At 39.3% G+C, this 22482-nt stretch overlaps 1 protein-coding gene across 1 annotated transcript in view; it reads left to right on the forward strand.

The window, feature by feature from the left end:
- The window catches only part of MATN2 (matrilin 2), a 52201-nt gene extending 31614 nt beyond the window's left edge, over positions 1-20587 (forward strand). Inside the window, exons 10-22 of the mRNA XM_063130977.1 lie at positions 698-820; positions 1720-1842; positions 3539-3661; positions 3758-3880; positions 4569-4691; positions 6012-6134; positions 7470-7592; positions 10273-10686; positions 14645-14797; positions 16073-16129; positions 16588-16698; positions 17740-17837; positions 19678-20587. Coding sequence (XP_062987047.1) covers positions 698-820; positions 1720-1842; positions 3539-3661; positions 3758-3880; positions 4569-4691; positions 6012-6134; positions 7470-7592; positions 10273-10686; positions 14645-14797; positions 16073-16129; positions 16588-16698; positions 17740-17837; positions 19678-19731 — 1748 coding nt within the window. The 3' untranslated portion in view covers positions 19732-20587. The remainder of the gene's footprint in view (positions 1-697; positions 821-1719; positions 1843-3538; positions 3662-3757; positions 3881-4568; positions 4692-6011; positions 6135-7469; positions 7593-10272; positions 10687-14644; positions 14798-16072; positions 16130-16587; positions 16699-17739; positions 17838-19677) is intronic.
- The last annotated feature ends 1895 nt before the right edge of the window (positions 20588-22482 follow it).

A 22482-nucleotide genomic window follows, 5' to 3' on the forward strand; every position in this document is an offset into this window, starting at 1 on the left:
TGTTGATTTGCTAAAAACCTCATCGACTATATTATTTGTCATGAAAGGCCAGTTTGCATGTAATACTAAACCATGGCTTAGTGTTATGGACATTACCCTCTGCAAGTCCAAGTGCAGCCTCAGTCTTAACAGTTTCTCCATCCCTCCCCAGCTCCTTCTCTGTCCTTATCCTGTTTACCTTTGTCTTCATTTCCTTCCTCTGTTGCTTCCAGTTGCTTCCTTTGTGTCTGTTTTTAGATTGTGAGGGCTCTTCTAAACAAACAATTTATTGCACGCTCATGATTGGCCACACACAAAAGTTTGTGGGGGTTTTACATGACATCGTCAAGGACCAGAACATTTCCCATGGTATCCCCTGGAAATTCTGCTGTGAAAAGACCAACTTTTAAAGTGGTAACACCCTGAAAAAAGCTGGATCTCGCACCACTAGATAGTACTGCATAATTGAAGTGAATGGAAGGGATGTATTCAATTCAAACCTTTATGGTCTCCCCTCTTTGTCCATGTAATGCAGCCTATAACAATCACACCAAAAAGCAGGAAGTACAGAAGCCCCGGGTAAACAATACAATTTCCCCTTAATATAGAGCTGCTCCAAGTCCTCTGGGATAGGACTTGTTTTCTCATTCTTTGTTGAATGGCATATGCATACCTGGTGCTACATAAATGAATAATATTTACACCCTTACTTCCTTAGGAGTGGACTATTGTTTGCTGAGTGACCATGGCTGTGAACATTTGTGTGTGAATAGTGAAAGATCTTACACTTGCCAATGCATTGAAGGATACATGCTGCGTAGTGATGGAAAAACCTGTAAACGTAAGCTTGATTTTCCCAGCCTAGTTAATTTGGTTTTGTATATAATACACCTTATGTTTGCACTATATAATATAGAGAGTCAGTGTGGTGTAATGGCTAAAGTGATGGACTGGGATTCGGGAGATCCAGGGTTCTAGTCCCCACTCAGCCATGGAAACCTACTGGGTGACTTTGGGCCAGTCACAGACTCTCAGCCCAACCTACCTCACAAGGCTGTTGTTGTGAGGAAAGAAATGGAGAGGAGGATGAGGATTATGTATGCTGCCTTGGGTTCCTTGGAGGAAAAAAGGTGGGATATAAATGAAATAATAAATAAAAATAAAATAAGCAACATAAGCAGTAGCTATTACTGTAGGCATTACTGTGAGAAACCACCTCTCCCATTTCTCTTCCGAATGGGAGAGAAATGCTTGCAAACTTGACTAGTAGATTCCCCCCACACACACACACACCTTAAACTTTATTGTAAAGTAGGGTATAAAGTTTTCCCCCTCCCCCCTTTTAATCTGTTGCTGGGTTTTTTTAAAGAAAAATTAACTTGTTTTTTAATTTTACTGCAGGTTTAATTCTATTTTAACTTTTGTAAATTTATATTTATATGTTTTAATTTACATGTTTTAATCTTGTAAACAGCCTTGAGTCCCAGTACTGGGAAAAATGTGGGATATAAATAAATATAATAGTAATCATGATAATAATAATAACAGGATCCTAAACCAAACTTGGGATTTATTCATTTATTAAATGTATATATTGCCCAACTGGCAGATGGCTCAGTTTACATTCATAAAAAAACTATGAGGGAAGAATTATTTTGCAGTCTTCATGTTGATCTTTTAAATTGTTGTTCATGTGTTATAAATGTGTGTTACAAAACAAAATGCATTGGCTGTTTTCAGGTAGAGATGTCTGTAAATCAGTGAAGCATGGATGTGAGCACCTTTGTGTCAGTGATGGCCATTCCTATCTCTGCAAGTGCCATGAGGGATTCATACTGAGGGAAGATGGGAAAACCTGCAAAAGTAAGCAAGAATTCCTCAAATGGCCTGTTCATTCTAAAGGCTCTGGTTTTAGAGGCTGGGAGTGCTGTTTCAGCACTTTCCTCCCTGCAGTTCAGGTCTGTGTTGTACTTTAGCTCATCCTTGTCTGCTCAGCTGATGGGGTGTGGTTAGTAGGTGGAGGACCAGTGAAGACTGTGCAGATTATTCAGCTGGATCCCATACTAAATACATGGATGTCCAGGGGTGGGGAGATACAGTACCTGCCTTTTACGTAGATAGTTCTGATGCTTCCAATTATACACTATAACACCCATTTTGGAGCATGGACAATGGGAGTCTAGACATGACCCTGATCTTTCAACGTCTTTTCTTTAGCTGTTGCAAGAAGGAACTTGTGCTTATGTTTTCTTATAGTGTGCAATTGGAGCTTACGTATCTTCCCACTGGGAAAATGCAAATGTTTCCTTTTTGTGTTACAAGAAACTGCAGAAAGTGGGAATTGTAAATGTGGTTGCACATCTTTTTTTTCTTCCAAGACTTTGTCATGTGCTATTTATATTCTCAGCAAATGAGGGGAGGAGAATGAATATCTTTGCATTCTCTGTGCTTCAAAACTGCTTTGACTAGCACACAGGTGGGCAACCCATGGATCGCAAGCCATCTATGGTTCTCAGCCACTGTCCAGGTGGCCTGCATAGCCCTAGTGAGCCCCTCCTACTTTTCCCTGTTGCCCATCAGCTGGCCAACAGAGAAAAGATTGCTGTTTCTATGTTCCTCAGTCTTCATTGGGCTTTAATTTTGCCCCATCCCCAGCAATCCCAATCCAACCAAGATGGCTGTTTCTGGGCTGCTAATAGCAATTCAGAAACAGAAGTCTTCATTGGTTTTACTGGGGGAACAGGCTTTAACCTTCCTCACCTTTGCAAATCTTAAAATATATCCCAGATTGCTATTTTTGCTGGGGTGGGGGGAGGAGCTGTATGTGTGTGTGAGAGAGAGAGTTTTGTGAATGGATGTGTGTTCGTATGAATGGATGATTGTGCGTGTGTGTGTGTGTGTGTGTGTGAGAGAGAGAGAGAGACAGAGAGAGACAGAGAGACAGAGAGAATGTAAGATGGATGAGTGAATGAAAGGGGGAGAGGGGGGGGAGAAGAGAGACAAAAGGGTATCTCTATCTACTATTGACTTTGAATCTGCCCATCACTGGCAGTCTGCAGTCCTCGATTTTAAAAAGTTGCCCACCCTTGGATTTAAACATGCATGCTTCTTTGACTAGTTCCATCCTGTTTATGAGGCAGTTTTCAGTTTCATAATGTTAAAGATAGGGGTGGGAAGGTGTTGGGGAACTCAATGGAACCAGCTTGTTAGCTGTATTCTGCCAGCTGGTGGTCTACCGTTTGACCATTCCTTATTTGAAGTCTTCATTTAAAAAAAATCTATAGTCAATTAACTATGGCTGTGAACGTGTTTGTGTAAAAAATAATAATACAGTAGTTCTTACATCTGCAACACTAGGAAGGATTCATACTAGGGGAGAATGTGAAAACCTATAGAAATTATAGTGAAAAGTGCTCTGTATTTTCATTTTGACAATTGCATGAAAGCAGGATTAATTTTAATTATATTTTAATCATATTTATTCTTTGCAATGTTAGTCTTTCTTTCTTTGCATTTGTTTCATCTAGCAAACTGTAAGAATTATCTAAATTACCCTCAGGTAAAGACCTCTGCAAATCAGTTGATCATGGCTGTGAGCATCTGTGTGTCAACAATGATTACTCCTTTATCTGCCAGTGCCATGAGGGATTTGTATTAAGGGAAGATGGGAAGACCTGCAGAAGTAAGCAGTTTGATCTTTATCAGAAGATAGTGCTTGTTCTAATGTGTTACATCTGTAGAAAAGTTTTAACCAGAAAACCCCCTTAACTATTCTCAGATCTAGATGTCTGCAAGTCCACTGAGCATGGATGTGAACATGTCTGTGTTAATAATGATTATTCATATACCTGCAAATGCCATAAAGGATTTATATTAAAGGATGATGGAAAATCTTGTAGAAGTAAGTTACTTGAAACTCTCCCCCAATTGATTTAATTGTATATTTCTTTGTTAATTTGGAAGATATTTTATTTGTAGAAATGCAGACATGGCTCAGAAGTAATGCTAAACCATAGTTAAGTGCTATGTAAATCAATCTTCCCAAACTTCAGGCTTAAGCAGCTTCCTTTTCCCTCTCCCCTCCAGTATATCCCAGAGGAGGAGAATGGAACTGAAGCATCTACTTCTAAGTTTCAAACAGAGATCTTTCTGTGATCAATTCCCATTTTATCTCTTTTTTTCTGATAATGTTATTCAATAGATTCATGGGGGCAGGATGGGGGCGGCGGGAATCATTCAAGGATAAAGAAAATGATAAATATCATTTCATCTCAAACCTCCCCCTCCCCCCCCCCCAAAATGCAGGTACCTGCTAGCAATCCACTAACCACCCACAAAAGCACAAGTAACTTCAAGATCCCCCTTTTAACTTCCCTCCTTCCAATGGGGAATTGTCAGACCTACACACACTTGAGTGTAGCAATCCTCCACCCCCCACCCCGCACCCCCGTTACCAGCAAAAGCACAAACAAGGGATGGTGGGAAGACCTGCACAAGTAAGCAGCTTAAATTTTATCAGAAAATAATGTTTGTAATCAGTTGCATCTGTAGAAAAGTTTTAACTAGAACATTCCCTTAACTACTCTCAGATCAAGATGTCTGCAATTCCATTGACCATGGATGTGAACATATCTGTGTTAACAGTGATGATTCATACACCTGCAAATGCCATGAAGGATTTCTATTAAAGGAAGATGGTAAAACATGCAGAAGTAAGTAATTTGAAGAAGAAAAACCCAGCCCCAAATCAATATTTGTTTGTTTACATTTTTTTACTTGAAAACATGCAGAAGTAATGTTACACTAAAGCAGAGCTTTCCAAACTTTTCATGTTGGTGACACACTTTTTAGACATGCATCATTTCGCGACACAGTAATTCAGTTTTACTGGCAAACCGGAGGTTAAACTAGCCCCTTATAAGAGATACGGACACATACATAAATTATAATAACGAAATGTATGGGGACACAACATATCTCATGAAAACCTTTCATTTAGATTTTTAAAAATATATGATTTGCAAGATAATAATATACATTTCCAAGACTTTTCACACTGAACCAATTTTGTCGAGCTGCGATTGAGCGGTGGTTGAGACGGTGTTCTATCAAAAAACTGGACCCATGGAATTTCTCGAATGCATCACTTCAGGTGCAGCCACGCACCGGAAGTGACATGGAATCAGCTGTTTCGATCCGATTATGCATACTGTGCATGTGCAGTACCTGTATGATCCCTCGACCGTGGTGTGCATACACGGATACGACGGAAGGGGAATATACTAGTGCACCATACTAATCAGCACCTTTGCTGCGTAAAAATGCATGCAAGTTGGTATTGCTTATTTCACATAGACTCAGAGGTTTCTTGTTACGTTCACGTGACACACCTACACACTGCAGCTGACACACTAACGTGTTGCGACACACAGTTTGGAAAGCTCTGCACTAAAGCATTACTGTAGCTGACTGAGAAGTAATGCTAAACTATAGTTTAATGGTACCTAAGTGAGACTGCTGAGCCTCAATCTCAAGCACTCCCTCTTCCCCAGCATACACCAGAGGAGGGGATTGGAACTGAAGCATCTGCTTCTGAGTTTCAAACAAAATCCCTTCTACAATCAATTCCCATTTCATCTTTTTTTATTCTGTTAATCTTATTCAGTAGATTCATGTGTGAGGGGTAATAATTCATAAATACAAAAAAGGATCAATAACATTTCATCTTAAACCTCCCCCCTCCACCCAAATCAGGTATTTGCCCGCAATCCCCTAACCCCCTTACCAGCAAAAGCACAAGTAACTTCAAGCTCCCCCTTTTAATTTCCCTCCTTCCAACGGGGAATTGTCAAATAGACCTACACACGCTTGATTGTAGCAATCCTCCAACCCCCTTACCAGCAAAAGCACAAACAAAGGATGATGGGAAGACCTGCACAAGTAAGCAGCTTTATCTTTATCAGGAGATAAAATTGTAATCAGTTGCATCTGCAGCAAAGTTTTATCTAGAACATTCCTTTAACTATTCTCAGATCAAGATGTCTGCAATTCTATTGACCATGGATGTGAACATATCTGTGTTAATAGTGATGATTCATACACCTGCAAATGCCATAAAGGATTTCTATTAAAGGAAGATGGAAAAACATGTAGAAGTAAGTAATTTGAATTCCCCCACCCCAAATCATGCCTTTGTGACATGGACTGTATTCTCTTCAAGCGAACAGGAGCCAGATCAATAGAAGAAGACTGATGTTTTGAAACGTTGCTAGGAATGTATAAGTCTTTTGAAAATTAAATAGTTCAGAATCAATATGAAACAAGGATGAATAAGCACATTAAAATCATTTCAGTGATATCAGAGCTGAGCCAAAGGAAGCTGTCTAGTGGAAGCCAGGAGTTGGAACTAGGAGCCAGTTCTTCAATGAATTATATTGATTAATTTTTGTGAACTGCCCAGAGAGCTTTGGCTATTGGGTGATATAAAAATGTAATAAATAAACAAAATAAAATAAATTTGTTTGTTTAGAACATTTTTTACTTGCAGAAATGGAGAAGTAACACTAAACGGTAGCATTACTATAGCTGACTCAGAAGCAATGCTAAACTATAGTTTCGTGGTATGTTAATGAGACTACTGGAGCCTCAGCCTCAAGCACTCCCCCTTTCCCTCTCCTCCATCACATACCAGAGGGAGAGTGGAACTGAAGCATCCGATTTTTGAGTTTCAAACAGAACTCCTTCTATGGTCAATTCCCATTTCATCTTTATTTATTTTTGTTAATGTTATTCAATAAATTCATAACAAAAATAATTAATGAATTTAGAAAAATGGTAATATTTCATCTCTAATTCCACTCCCGCCCAGGCCCAAATCAAGGGTTTTTCAGCAACCTTCCAATACCATTAAAGGCAAAAGTATAAGTAGCACTTCTAAACTTCCCTCTCCCCAATGGGGATTTGTCAGATAGACACACTCACTTTAGTGTAACAAACCTCCAACTCCCTTACTAGAAGCACAAACATCACTTCAAGAATTGTTTGAAAAATACTTGCTGCTGCATCTTTTCTTCTCCTTGCTGCTCTCCCAGGATAAAGCTAGAGGAGATGCGGCCTGGCTGGGAGACACAACAGGAAACTTACCAAGTACTTGCTGCTCCGTCTGCTCTTTCACATCCCTGCCAAGACCACTAAAGGAGGTGTGGTTTGGAGAGGGAGACAAAGTCCAGAACTTTAGGGCAAAGACTGAGTTCTACTGGCTGGTTGGGAGTACTACTAGCTGGCTGGGAGGATGGGTGGAGTTAGGAAGATGAATGAAAGCCTCAGGCAGGTAAGCCACAGCTAGGCTGATCTCCTTCTTTCCCCCAGGCAACAGGCCCTGGCTACTAAGATAAAATGCTGTGAAACTCCTGACCTGACTGCGTTGCAATCTTTGTACTTAAGAGAAATGTTTTGTTATACTCTGTTGAAGATTTTAAATCTGGTTTTAGGTAAAGACCCTTGCAAGTCTATCAGCCATGGCTGTGAACATATTTGCATGAATAACAACAATTCATACATCTGCAAATGCCATGAGGGATTTATACTGGAAGAGAATAGGAAGACATGCAGAAGTAAGCCACTTGCCCTTTATTCTTCCTTCCTTCCTTCCTTCCTTCCTAGCTTTTGTTTTTTCTTAGATGTCCTTTGATTCTTAAAAGAAATGGACCCAGCATGCAGAAGTGCTATAAAATCAGAGGTCATAAAAATAAATTTGAAAGATGGAAAACGTATTTAGAATATACAGAGTATTCTAGAAACCAACACTACCAAGGACAAATAGTTGCCCTTGTAAACCAATAATCGATCATTCTTTCTCAGCACTGGATAAGGGGCAGTTCCAACTTCTAGACTCAGGAACCTCCTCATTATCCAAAGATTTAACACTGCATGCTCCAACCTTGCTCTACATTCTAGCCACATATCCTTCCTTCATATTAAACATTAATAATTCTCACAATGCTGCACAAATGTGTCTTCCATATTCAGGAAACTAACTGGAGGACTCACTGCTCAAGCTCACTTGATTTACCTACAAAATGAAATGAAGGGTTTCTCCTGCTAATAAATCTTATTTAGACCTTACATTTTCCTAGGATACAACTACATGCCATCCTGTTTAAGTGTACATTCATTCATGATTGTTTGCTCCTCAAGATCAACATCCCATAGAGCTGATTCAAAAGTTGTTTACACAATATTCCATACGAGGTTTGCTACAGAATTATTAGTTATAACTACAAATTAGGTGAAGTATGTCAAGGAATAAAATGAAACTGCCTTCACTGTGACACCTGATTAATTAGCACTACTTATAGCATGCTTGTGCTCGTGCAAAGGTCAACCAAAATGGTCAAGGGGCTGGAGCAGTGGTAAGCAACTTCCAGCAGTCCAGGGGCTATTTTCCAATCCTGCTACCTCCACCCCCAGGCTGCACTCCTACTGCCAGCACACTGTCAAAATTCTGTGGTTTGGTGGCCAAAAAACCACATTTTGCTAAAAAAAATTGTTAATCTTTTTGAGGTGCCAGTGAATTTTAGTGAAGCAGGGCCTGCACTAGAGGCACCTGCATGTTGCCCATCCCTGGGCTGGAGCGAAGATTACAAGGTTTGGGGCTGTTTAGTTTAGAAAAAAAGACAAATAAGGAGAGATATGATAGAAGTGTATAAAATTATGCATGCTGTGGAGAAGGTGATAGGGAGATGTCTCTCTCTCTCTCTCATATAATATTAGAACACAGGGACATTCCATGAAGCTGAATGGTGAGAGATTCAGGACAGATAAAGGAAGTGGTTCTTCATAGTTAAAAGAACTACACAATGTAGCGGCAGCCACCTACTTGCTTTAAAAGAAGATTGGACAGATTCATGGACGATAAGGCTATCAATGGCTACTAATCATGATGGCTATATATGACCTACAGTATCAGAGGCAATATGCCTCTCTATGACAGTTGCTGGGAACACGAGCTGCAGGATGCTGTAACACTCATGTCCTGCTTGTGGGCTTCCTATGTAAAAGTGGTTGGCAACTGCATACAGAATGCTGGACTAGGTAACCTTCAGTCTGATCCAACATGGCTCTTATATTATCATAGAATCATAGAATAGCAGAGTTGGAAGGGGCCTACAAGGCCATCGAGTCCAACCCCCTGCTCAATGCAGGTATCCACCCTAAAGCATCCCTGACAGATGGTTGTCCAGCTGCCTCTTGAAGGCCTCTAGTGTGAGAGAGCCCACAACCTCCCTAGGTAACTGCTTCCATTGTCGTACTGCTCTAACAGTCAGGAAGTTTTTCCTGATGTCCAGCTGGAATCTGGCTTCCTGTAACTTGAGCCCATTATTCCATGTCCTGCACTCTGGGAGGATCGAGAAGAGATCCTGGCCCTCCTCTGTGTGACAACCTTTTAAGTATTTGAAGAGTGCTATCATGTCTCCCCTCAATCTTCTCTTCTCCAGGCTAAACATGCCCACTTCTTTCAGCCTCTCCTCACAGGGCTTTGTTTCCAGACCCCTGATCATCCTGGTTGCCCTCCTCTGAACACGCTCCAGCTTGTCTGCGTCCTTCTTGAATTGTGGAGCCCAGAACTGGATGCAATACTCTTATGCTCTTATACTCTTATGCTTTTGATGCATGCTATCAGTTTCCACATGAAATGTCAATGCGTAAGTGACATTCAACCAAAGCTGATACCAGGGAATGTTTTAGAACCAAGTAACACAGCAAGTACCATATGTTTATGGTACTTCCTAGACTGGACCACTTTTAGACTGCAGGTGAGAGAACTTAGTTTTGAATGTTTTCCCATGCAAACACAAACAAACAAAACTTCCATGCCCATAAGAAACTAGCACATTAGGGAGAAAAATATTAGTCTGTTCTTCAATTTACAGTATAATTTCTCTCCGATTGTACTTTTGTTCACATTATGCCTGTTATTCACATTAGGAGCGTGAGCAGGGGGTTGAGAGGAAGGCTGAAGGGGCTTTTCCCTCAAGGGCTAACAGCACATTAAGTGCCAGTGCATAGCTCCACTGCCACCACTTAGTACCACTTTGTGTTCTTTGTATTTTCTCAAGCTTAACGGATTTCCAATATATATTCTTTTAGTTAACTTGCTGTCAGTATTGAATTTTCAGAATGGAATAAAAACTCTTTATTCAAGTTTAGGTTAGACAAGGAGATTATTTCATCCTGTTGTTGATCTTCTTATGTTTTTTCAATGGTTCTTCCTGTTGCATTTTATTTTGACAGGATGCACTGAAGGCCCAGTCGATCTGGTTTTTGTGATAGATGGATCAAAAAGTCTAGGAGAAAATAACTTTGAAATTGTAAAAGAATTTGTCTTGGGAATCTTGGACTCTCTTACGATATCTCCCAAAACTGCACGAGTTGGTTTGCTGCAATATTCCACTCAGGTCCGCACAGAATTTACCCTGAAACAATTCAGCACAGCCAAAGACGTGAAGAAAGCTGTATCCCAGATCAAATATATGGGGAAAGGCTCCATGACTGGACTTGCTCTGAAGCAAATGACCGAGAGAAGCTTCACTGAAGCAGAAGGGGGAAGACGCTTCTCAGCAAAAGTGCCCAGAGTGTCTATAGTGTTTACAGATGGACGAGCCCAAGATGAAGTTTCCGAATGGGCAACTAAAGCAAAGCGAAGTGGTATGACGAAAGTTTGCTTAGAATGCTAAATATTAAGGAGACCTGCTAAAGTGCTGATTACTAGGATGTTTATATGTTATTCCCGATCAAAAGTTCCTCTCCAGGGCCAACTTCTGACAGAGACAGATTCTGCATATTTGTGGCACGAATCAGTTGTAGACAGTGCTGATTGGCTAGCAACTGTGTGTTACCAAGACACCCCAAAAGTTTAATTTTAAGGTGCAAAATTTTGTTGGTTGTGGAATGCTGGGAGTTGTAGAACTTTTTTCTGTCTAAGCATGCATAGGATTGTGCCCTTGAAAAAAATATCCTAATGCATTTTGAGCCCACAATGCTCTTGATAAAATGTCCATTTAAAAATGCTTAAGGGTAATATATGAAAGATAAACATAATTTAGATTATCATTAGTTGAAACAGAAACTGAATTAAACTGGCCTAATTAAACATGCAACACATTAAATCCATTCAGGATAAATCAATATATTAACAAGATATTTATTTATTTTTAGGTCCCCTTTTATGGTAGAGCCCTCATAAGATTACATATAATACAAAATACAACATAAACAATAATAAAATACAGTACCACATTATGTTTAAAATATTAGTATAAACCAATAGTAGGCCAGAAGCATGACATAAATCAGCCTAAAACAATTTCAAAGCAGCTGAACTGTAAAAAAAAAAAAAAAAAAAAAAACTGAAAGAGAATGGGTTTTAAAGAACATTTAAAAGCTTGTATTGTTGGGGCTATATGTACATCAGTTGTGAGGGAGTTCCACAAATGTGGGGAGTAGACCCTATCTGTAGAGGAGATAAAATAATGATTAGTTTTTATTGCTTTGCATTCATTATTGTAAGGCCTTACAATAATGAATGCAAAGCAATCAAAACTAAGGTCTTGTAACAATTCACTGCTCCGCTGGCTGAGGTGGGCGCTTGAACCTGCTTCCTCGGTGGGCTGGCCCTGGTTTCTTCATAGCTTAAACTAACCTGAGTTCCCAGATGTTAGGTGTAATGGGAGGGAAACTGTAGTTAATTCAGAAGCAAAAATGAAAGCTTCTGATCTTGCAGCCATACCAGAGGTGAAGAAGAGAGAGGCGAGTGGTTAGCCCAAAGCTTGCAAAGGCTCATACCTGTAGAGCAAACCTATAGTTTAGTATGATTTGGCAGGTATTAAGATAGTCTGCCTACTCCCTCCCTAGCCTTGTCATCCACTGTCTTCCTGGCATACTTGGTGTCCTGATCAATAGCAGCAACATCAGAAGTATAAGGGGATGACAAGCAGGAGAAGCCACAGCTGGGTTTGTATTCTGCTATGTGAGGTATATGAATATTCTCTGGCTTTCAGCCTGGGAACTCTACCTGAGACTGATGAGCTGCACCAGTTCTGGGGCTGTAACTGGGATGGCTCGGACTGACTGCCTTTCATGCATTGTTAGGAGCTGGGTTCTGGTGAGTTATCTTCTGGGACTGAGAAGGTATATTATCCAGGCCTCAGCTTATATCCAAAGGCATACAATGAAGATATTAATCAAACATGGCACATGCTGCTACTTTCTTCACTGATAAACATGCCAAAGATTCTGCTGGAATGAACCTTATGACTCAGTGCAATCCCAGAATAGCCAATAGATTTATGCTGAAGATTTATTTTGGTCTGGAATGTTTCATTATTGATATCTAACCGTTTGAAGAACAGACCCAGCATAGACAGTTCATTCATGAAAATAAAGCAAGTCTTTGGAATGAGGCTTGAGATTTTTCACCTGGCAAATATAACACTGTTTCAGGAATATTAAAGCAGTAATTCAAAATGGGAAAAGGTTATGTTGTTAAGTTTTCCCGGAACAGAAGCACTATGGCAGAAGGGAGTACTAGACGTTCATGTTATTGCTGAATGCACACACCCTTCCCCAGGGTTTTCACTGAAAGAAACTGACAGCAGCAGCTGTCCTTCAGATATCTAAAGACTTTAGTAAAAAAATGACCCCTTTAAAGAATGATTGTAGATTCACTTTTTTCAAGAATATACTTTGGAATCTTTAACAAAATTAAATACAAGGAACAATTTAGTTATTTTTCATTTAAAAACATACTTGATAGCCAAATATTCCTTCTAGTGGCAGGACAGTCTGGACAAAAAAATATGGATATTATAATTACTTATTTTTTTTATTTAATTGGATTTATTACATATGTTAGCCTTAATGTTTCTGGGCAGATTGTAAACCTGAGTTCATGTTACAAGATTGCATAAATATTAAAAACATATAACACTAAAATTAGAAAATTATGAACATTAAAATGTGTAACTCGAAATGCTCTACCGGGGCAGATCTACACCAAGCAGGATATAACACTTTGAAAACGTTTTGAAAACTGTATATGGAGTGTGTCCTGGGCCTCAACAGTTGTCACTACTGTTATAAACCCTTTTAAAGCAGTAGTGTAGATCCTGTCCTAGCCTTCAGAAGACTCTCATATTTGGTCTTTCACAAACTTCAAGAGAGACAGCAGTTGAGATATAGATTTGCATCACTTTCCTTTCCATCAATACTTGATTTTCAGCTGAAAATGTGAACTGAGGGACTAACTACATCTTATACAGAAATGTGTGTCATAAACCCTGACCTTCACATCATACAAGTCATCAAGAACTTCTTTACATAGTAAATTATGGAATTTGCTGCCACAAGATATGATGACTATCAACTTGGATGGCTTTAAAAAGCGGATAAGACAAATTCAGGGAGGATAAAGCTATCAATGGCTACTAGTCATGACAGTCATGTATTACTTCCAGTATCAGAGGCAGTATGGCTCTCAATATCAGTTGCTGGAGAACATGAGCAGGGGGCTGCTATTTAATTCATGCCCTGCTTGTGGGCTTCCCATAGACTTCTGGTTGGCCATTGTTGGAAGCCTTTTATCTGATCCAACATGTCTCCTCTTACATTCTTATGATCTTCATCTTTGTTGCAAAGAAGCACCAGGAGGGGGCAATTTGAGCAGAGAAGCCTGTGTGCCATTTTTTTCATCCCATCTGCTACTTTTTTCACTGCAAGGAGGGAGGCGCCTGGGGTACTTTTCTCCAGCAGGTTTTCAGACACATGTTTATAGGGCTAAACATGTCTAGAATCTCACGAAGGGAAAAGAAGTTTGAAGTGGTCAAGTGCAGCAGAAATGCCATGAGCATGGGATAAGTTAAGCACACACACCTAAATTGGGTTTTCATTACCCACATTTGTATGTAATATATAGTTAGATCCTGACACTCTACATGCCTTTGTTCAAAATTTGAGTTCCTTTGGTTGAGATTCTGGAATCTGAATGAAAATGATAATGAGTAATGAACAAACACAGATTTTAAGCAACGTCAACCAGACACAACCAACTGAACCAGCAGCCGGAATAAAGAGTATGAAGGGCACTGCACATGCGGGCTTCAGTCCAGAGAAAGATAATCATGTTTGAAATGAATGGACTTAATCAGGAATAAACTGTTTCATAAATTTAAGTGGCACTTAAATACCAACTTCCTCTGGCCTGGAGCCTTTGAGGGTATTGGTTTTGTTTTTTAAAAAATGCTGTTTCTGAGTACACTGTCTGTCACCATGGCAGATTTAAAATTAAATGGGCACCAACCCTATCAACATTGATCTTCCCTGCTCCTGCAGAATTACTTTCATTGGTATAAGCTAGGAGTGGGCAACTTATCCTCCAGATGTTTTGGCCTATAACTCCCATTGGCTCTACCTAGCGTAGCCAGTGGTGAGAGATGGTGGGAGTTGTAGGCCAAAATATCTTGGGGGACATAAGTTGCCCATCCCTGTTACAAGCCTTATACTATAAGGAGTCCTGTAATAACACTGAAGCATTTTCCTTTCTATTGACTCTGCTGTGCCTTAATATAATGTTGTTGTATCTAATGAAAATAAGTCATTTGTTTTTTAGGAATCACCATGTATGCCATTGGAATAGGGAAAGCAATTGAGGAAGAATTGCGAGAAATTGCTTCTGACCCTCCAGGCAAACATCTTTTCTATGCTGAGGATTTCAGTGCCATGGGAGAGATTACTGAAAAACTTCAAAAAAGAATTTGTGACGGTATTAAGTATCACACATTGTGCTATATACAAGAAAACCGAATGAACAGTTAATGCAAATAGAATTTTGGGATCTGATAGAAGTAGTCTGACCATTTGTCCTGAACATCTGCAAAATCACAGGGATACGTGTAAAACATGATGAGCAATAATCCGTTGGGAGGAGTAATATTTCAGCTGTTTAGCACTTGGGGAAAATATAACTTTGTTTGAAGGCCAGGAACATATACAATCATTTCTACTTTTCTGCCAGTTTGACAAGTCATGTATAAAATGTACAGCTCAAAAACCCAGGAGAGCTGGTAACGCCTTCCCTTTCCTATATACTGCAGTAAGATCATTAGCACTGTTGAAAAACACTGTGATCCATTCCTTCAGGAACATTGGGCGGAAATTCGGTAATTTATAATTTTACATTAAGATAGCCTGATAGTCAGTATTAGTCACATTTGAAAGAATATGTTGGAATAATGCTGAAATATATTGGCAAAACTGTGTGGGAATAAGTAAAGAATCCCTATAGTGGCATATTCTTATGCATTATGATGTTTAGAAGAACAGAAATAAGTAGAACTATTTAGAAATTCATTGGATCTGAACTAGCATTACTTCATTCCTGCTCTTTGGTCCATTAATCTGACCTTCCACTTTTTTTTAAAATTTCTTCCTGGCAGCCAGACTACTCCACTATTCTCTTAGGCCAGCTTCTAACACAAATGTAAAACCTGCATTGACTAGGATATACGTTCAATTTCTCTTCCAAATCCTCTCCCACATTCATTAACAGCATCAATACACAACATAAAAATGCCCCAAGTGTTACTAAAAGGGAACTTTAATAAGAATCATAAAACATAGACACAGTCTAGGTGTTGTGTATATTTTGAAAGTCCAAGGGGCTGCCATGTCAGTACAAAATCTGGTGCGTCACATACAGAATTTTACTTTTTACTAGGGCTGCAAACAATTTGGTAGGTAGCCTGTGTAATACTGGAAACATTTCCCCATTTTTGAGGTCAGACAGTTCATGAGCTCCAAACGAACATATGTACACAACTGAAATGGTCCTGTATAATTTTATTCTCTTATCCTAAAATAATTTTAGCTATTTATTTACTGCATTTCTATATTCTATACCCAATAGCTGAAGCTTTCTGGGCAGTTCACAAAAATTACAAAATTGTTTGCAATATCAAACTTGCTTTAAATCTGTTTTTATGGTTTCTGGAATTTTACTGATTTCTGCCTTATTTTATTTGGACAATATGTCTTTCAGGTCTGAAGGACCACCAGGGTTTACCAGCAGACATGCTTCATTCAGTGAATTCTGAAGGTTTGAGATCCTCAGTTTGTATATGTTATATTTCCACTTCAATTGGTTCTTCAATAAGTGCGGGCTGGTTCACATGTCATGCTAAGTCACAGTGGGTTAATTAACTCCCAGGGCTTAGTAGCATGTATGAGCAACCATTTTGCATATTCAAGCCACGACTGCAGCGTTGTCATGTGCAGACCTGGCAAGGATGGAGTGTTGGTGTGGTTAACAAACCACCCACAACCTGATCATAAATGCTATATATTATCTCAGCAGTTCTGGGTTAATCTAAAAGCCTTGCATAAAAAGCAAACCCTGAGGGATTCTCCTCTATTAATATTTTTGACAGTGTCGGCACCAGGTGGGCCTCAGTGGGGAATTGATTCCAAACCAAGATTACAATAAGGAATAAGATATGATATAAAGTACAACAGGGACGACTTACTATTTTGACGTCAGTTCTGTTCTGTCTGCAGAACCTGAAACAGCTACCCTAGCAATCACAGATGTTCTTGCCTGTCCAAATTTTGCAGTACACCATAAATACCTTTTTGAAGAAAAACAGTTGCGATCAACTGTATCTTCAGGTAAATCTGTTTCCTCTGCATATATACTATTTAGCATAGATATAGTGATTTATCTTTTATCTAACAAGGCGTGCTGCCACCAATCGCTGTCGATTCTTGAGCATTTAAGTGATGCCTATCTTTTGCCCCTTAGTTGAAGAGCTATGGTTGCTACTTTGAAATGTTTTTATCACTAATGTGGCATGGTGAGATTTGTCTAGAAACCCAGCACCCTCTTTATCTGAACTCTCTCCTTTCCTGCTATTGTGCTGGCTATAGCAGATGCAGCCAGCACTCCATAACTCTAGTATTGTTCTGTCTTCTTGCAGTTAAAACACCTTAAAGCCTGGCTATAAATATTTTTGGAATAATCATATTGCTTTATCACCAAGTCCAATTCTGGGAGTGGAGAATTTTTGACCTTCCAGATATTGGACTGTAGTTTCCATCATCCATTGCCCATGCTGGCTAGGACTGATGGGGGTTGGAGTCCAACAATATCTGGAGGGCCACAGGTCTTTCTATCAGAACAATATCATTAAGACTTTCAATTATAGGCTGAAGTTGAATAAATCTAGTTATACTCTTTCTTTGGCCCTTCTTGTTGATGACCTCAATATGTGAAAACAGTGTATGTAGAGCTTTCTTACATGAGCGATTTATTACATGCTCATTATTGGCCACTCATGAAAGTTTGTGGGTAATTTATTTGATGCCGTCAATCTCCAGGATGTCTCTCACCCCTTCTCCCGGAAATCTCACTAAAAACCCCAGAGATAATCCAATATTTTAAATAATTTTGGGATTAATTCCACCACTAGATGGCATTGTTTTATTGAGTTTTATGAAATATTTAGCCAGAGGGGAAAGTTTCAATTACAAACACATGGTCCCATCTGAAGGAGCAGTAATGAACGTGGAAAAGCCTGATAAGGCGTGTTCTCTCCCCCCCACCCCCAGCTTAATGTAGAGAGGCTCATAGTATTGTTGTTCTTGGGATAAATCTGTATTTCTTCGTTTATGTATTACTATTTTTCTAAGTACCTCCTACTTACTTTTCAGGAAATCCTTCAGAACACAAGAAAGACCCATGCAAATGTGAAAATCTTGTGACATTCCAGAATTTTGCAAATGCTGAAGTTAAAAAACTAACACAGCAGCATATCCTTTTCATATACCATTCCTAGTTCATAAATTCTTAAGTTCTGATGTATATTAAATCCTAAATATATTAATGTATAGCTGATTACATTAACAGTGCAATCCTATGCATGTCTACTCTGATATCAGTCCTCTTGTGTGCAGTTTACATCTATTAGATCCTATTAGATTAAGGCTGGATTACAGCCTTAATCTAATAGGATCTAAAGCAGTTTTAGTTGGTTGCAATCCCATCTACTCATAACCCAGTGGGATGCATCTTCATGTCCTCTGGTATGGTGGGTATGAAAGACCACCGAGTAGGCTTAATCCTATTGGGTTATTTCCAATGGTTGGTTTTTTTACATTTACAAACTGATAGACTTCTGCAACCAAGTGAGTCCCCCACGTACCTGGAAAGCACTGTTACTTGTAGGTGGTTTGTTTCCAAACTGGTAGGCACCTGACTGCCTGAATTTGCTGTAACTCTTCAGTCGGCTGCTTTGGAGACCATTTGTTCTTTCTAATTTTTTTGAAGTGCTTTTGTATTTCTGCAAACCTCAGAGTTCCCTAAACATGCAGATATCTCCCCTCTTTTCTTAATGGCCCTGTTCTGGCTCCAATCCTGTTGGCGTTCAACCATCTGAATTCACCATTGGACAGAGCGATGCGCAATGCTAGGCACCTGTATTTGGTTCTTAGTGTCTTACCTTCTGCTTGAATGGCAATACTTGGGGTACTTGGTCTGCTAGCACACTAGCACAATGCAAACGCATCATTTAAAATTATGCAGCCACTAAAACCCATATTGGTGTAGTTGCTATATGGAGAATATTTGTGGTGAGAAATGTGAAGTACAAGCTCCCTCTAGCTGCAATTTCAAAATTCAGAATAACAGTTTTATATATGTGGTGCAAATCCAGAGAAATAGAAGAACACAGTTGGCTGGATCCAGATTTACGCCCAGCAGTTTTGCTTGTGCTGTTTGTTGGGGGTAGGGCAGCTATTTTCACCATTCCTCTGCCTGGCAGCCTCTTGAAAAGCTGTTTTGGAGGGTCTGGAGACCGTCCAGAGCAGTGTGGGAGGTGGCACCGAGAGCAACAGGGGAAGGGAAAAGGGAATTAGCAGTAATTGCCATCCTGCCCCCTTCCTCCAGCAGGATCTCTGCTGGATCCCAGTTATATCCATGAACAGAAGAGGAAAGCCTGGATCCAACCCAATGAGTTTTACAGCCAGATCCTATCAGTTGCTGCAGTGACAAATGAGTATTTAGGACCTGGTACAACTTCAGCTATCCTAGCTTTCCACTGTGGGAACACTATCACTACCTGTAGATTAGGAATTTCCCACCAAACTGCTACACATCACAGCAATTAATACCTGGAGATGTATCACTTATTTGAGGCATCTTGACAAGTATGAAAAATGGATTACGTACATATAACCCAATCCAGCTAACAATAGCCATATAAACTGTCCAGCTTTGACTATTGGGTATTTTTTTAAAGTAATAAATAATGTGCGGATGTGCCGCCACTCTCTCACACACGCGCTATTTGCAACAGTATAGCCATACTCATACTTACCAATGAAGTGGTTAAAAATTAAAAAAGCAGCCCAACTGGATAAGACCAAAGTCTTTTCCTATTTCATTCAGTGGCTCACCCAGTGCCTCTGAGAAGTCCACAGGCAGGACACCACTTGTTGCAGATGGGATGCAAATTCCATGTGAAATCCTCTAATTATATTTAAGCATTTGCATTGCAACTTTATAATTGTATAATTCTACTGTGTAGTCAATGCTTTGCAGTATTACACATTGAATCAGACTTAAGAGGCATTTTCCTTAATTTACGATTACTAGAAGAAATGTCAAAAAGAATGGAAGCCCTGGAAAACCGATTAAGATACTGATGAAATGTCCACAGAAGTGTGTTGTGTTGGATATTTATACATATGAAGAGAATGTATCAAAGGTCGAGTCTCCACCCACGAGACAGGAGAAACTACTTCAGTACTTCAGCAAAGTACCACATTATATTGCATTTCTGCATTGACTGCAGATAAAAGTACAAGATGATTTATAAAATTATGCTATCTTTTTCAATTGAGATAAGCTATGGAATTTAATAAAATGGTGCTACAAAAGTCATTTCAAATTGTTTAGAAACCAGCAAGGCCATTTGCTTAACTCTTCCTTCACCCAGTAGTTCTCCCTTACAAAAATTGTCTGGGCTGGGTCATTCATAGAGGCACAGAATGAGAATCCAATTAAAGTTACCTTTGTACAACCAGTTGTGCATTGTGTGTTCACAGCCACTTGAACAATGCAGGGTTTCAGCAGAGCTCTGCTTTCACTGCTTCAGTTTGTGGAATGACACATTGGGTACTGCCCATAATGGTATATAACACGTAATTCTAGCACTAGAACTACATCCCTTAAAATCTTGAGAACAACTTTTATTTTCTAAAGAACATCACGATGGACACACACTCAAAATATTTTCCAATGGGGCTAGGAGTAATGGGCAGTTATTACATGGGAAGATGGTTTTATGCCAGAATGCACATTTTGGTTGATCAACATTAATAAACTGACAATCAGACTGCTCCAATTTTTAATTATGCCAAATTCACAGCACAAGTCCAATGGTCTTATTTCCTCCTTTAGTATAGACTTTCTTTGCTGCCTTCATCTCAAGATACTATCCTAGGTTTCTTTCTATTGCCAAATGACAGCTTTTACTGAATCCAGACTGGAAGAACTCAGTGTATGCACATCCCTGATGCACAAAAGCCTTCCAACATTCGCTGTGGACCTCAGAAACTGATGTTTATTTTAATGTTTAGTTTACCAAGAGCCAGTGTGGTGTAGTGGTTAAAAGTGTTGGATGAGGACTGGGAAAATACGGGTGCAAGTCCCCCAGTGGGTCATGAAGCTCACTGGGAGATTTTGGCCCAGTTGCTGACTCACATCCTAACCTACTTACTTCACAGTTGAGAGAATAAAATGGATGGTCATGTACAATGCCTTGGGAACCTTCAAGGAAAAGATGGAATATAAATGTAACAAATAAGCTAAAATTGGTCCAAATTACCCCTACTGAAAAAATGGGAATGTGAACCTGGCCATGCTGGTGAGGTCTGATGGGAGTTGTCCCCAACTTCTCAAAATTACGCTGGAGTAGGTTTTGTTTTCATTTTTTCCTGTACATTACCATTTAGAAAGAACAGTTGGACCTCAGAAAAAAATATACACTAGGGAGTTGAATTTTTCATGGTACGGATTAACACTCTCATCATGCAAACTTGCAAAAGTAATCTCTTATTTGTAATTTGCTTTCAGAAAAAAACTAGTATATTGAAACATTGGACCTTTCCATTATTAACCATGAGCCCTAGGCATGTTGCTTTCTCTTCTGTGGAGCCTAACATACCACAATAGTTTGTTAGACTATGTTTCTGAAATGCAACACCAATAAAATATGTTTTTCCTGTTAAACTGCAATAATCTTCAAATCAAATCGTATCTCCATCTCTAATAAGGCCTTTAAAGGGGTCAAAGAAACCAAGCTTGTTTTATAGTACTTGAAAACCAGCTCTTAATATTTCTTAAAACAATTTCATTTTCCGTAATCTGCTATGATAAACAGTGGCTACTCAATCAATTATCTCAATTATGTTTGAACTATGGAGCAGCAGTCTGACAAGTAGTGTAGACAAATATGGCTGGGTTTATCGCCCTTTCGTTTCCTTCGAAATCCCAAGACTGTTATGTGCTGGAATAGATAAGCAGGATACAATGCCAGACGACCAAATTAAAGAACTCCATCCATTTCAATACTGTTGCCAACTAATTCCCCCACCACTTTTTTTTGTTAACTCAATGACACGATAATGCTTTTTCTGGACCTTTGCCTGAACTATTTTTGATCCAGGTATGACAACCCTCATTTTCACAGCTTTGAAATAAGATACTCCACATTTCAAAGCTATAGCTGTAGAGAATAAAGCTGCACATCTTTTAAGGGCGCACTGTCAAAAGCACAACTCTAGAGCTTCAAGGTTTGTACTGACTTTCCCTAGACATCAAGGAAGAATTCAAGATATTGGTTATGTTACAAAATCCTGAATGTGTGTATATACCCATTGTAATCTCAGAACACCTGCATTTTTTATCTATTTGTTAAAGCCTATTGAGCATTTTTATCAAACATGGCCACTGTCTTGTTTATTAAATAAAGCAAGATACTGATCTTGTAACACCCTGAACACGTTTATCGTACAATCCTATGCATGTTTTAGACAGAAAAAGAGTCCTACAACTTCCAGCATTCCCCAGTCCATGCCTAAGATTGTGCCCTTAGACAAGTGACTTTAGGAAGCATTGCAATACCTATGCATTTGGGCCAGTTTTCAATAGCTAAGATGAAGATGGCATTTAGGGAATTTTAGTAAATATATTCCTTATGGGGAGCACATCAGTTATGATATTCTGAACTAGTTTGCTTACCATAACCACATACTCCACTGTAACTAAACCAAAGCATGTGCAACTGAAATCAATGCTTATTGCTTCCCATTTTACCAATGTCTCCATCTTGCTCTGTTTACCCTGTTGTCTCCTGTTTTATTTTACACTGCAAGCTCAAGGTAGAAATTTGT

This window comes from Elgaria multicarinata, chromosome 7, assembly GCF_023053635.1.
Source record: "Elgaria multicarinata webbii isolate HBS135686 ecotype San Diego chromosome 7, rElgMul1.1.pri, whole genome shotgun sequence".
Lineage (NCBI taxonomy): Eukaryota > Metazoa > Chordata > Lepidosauria > Squamata > Anguidae > Elgaria > Elgaria multicarinata.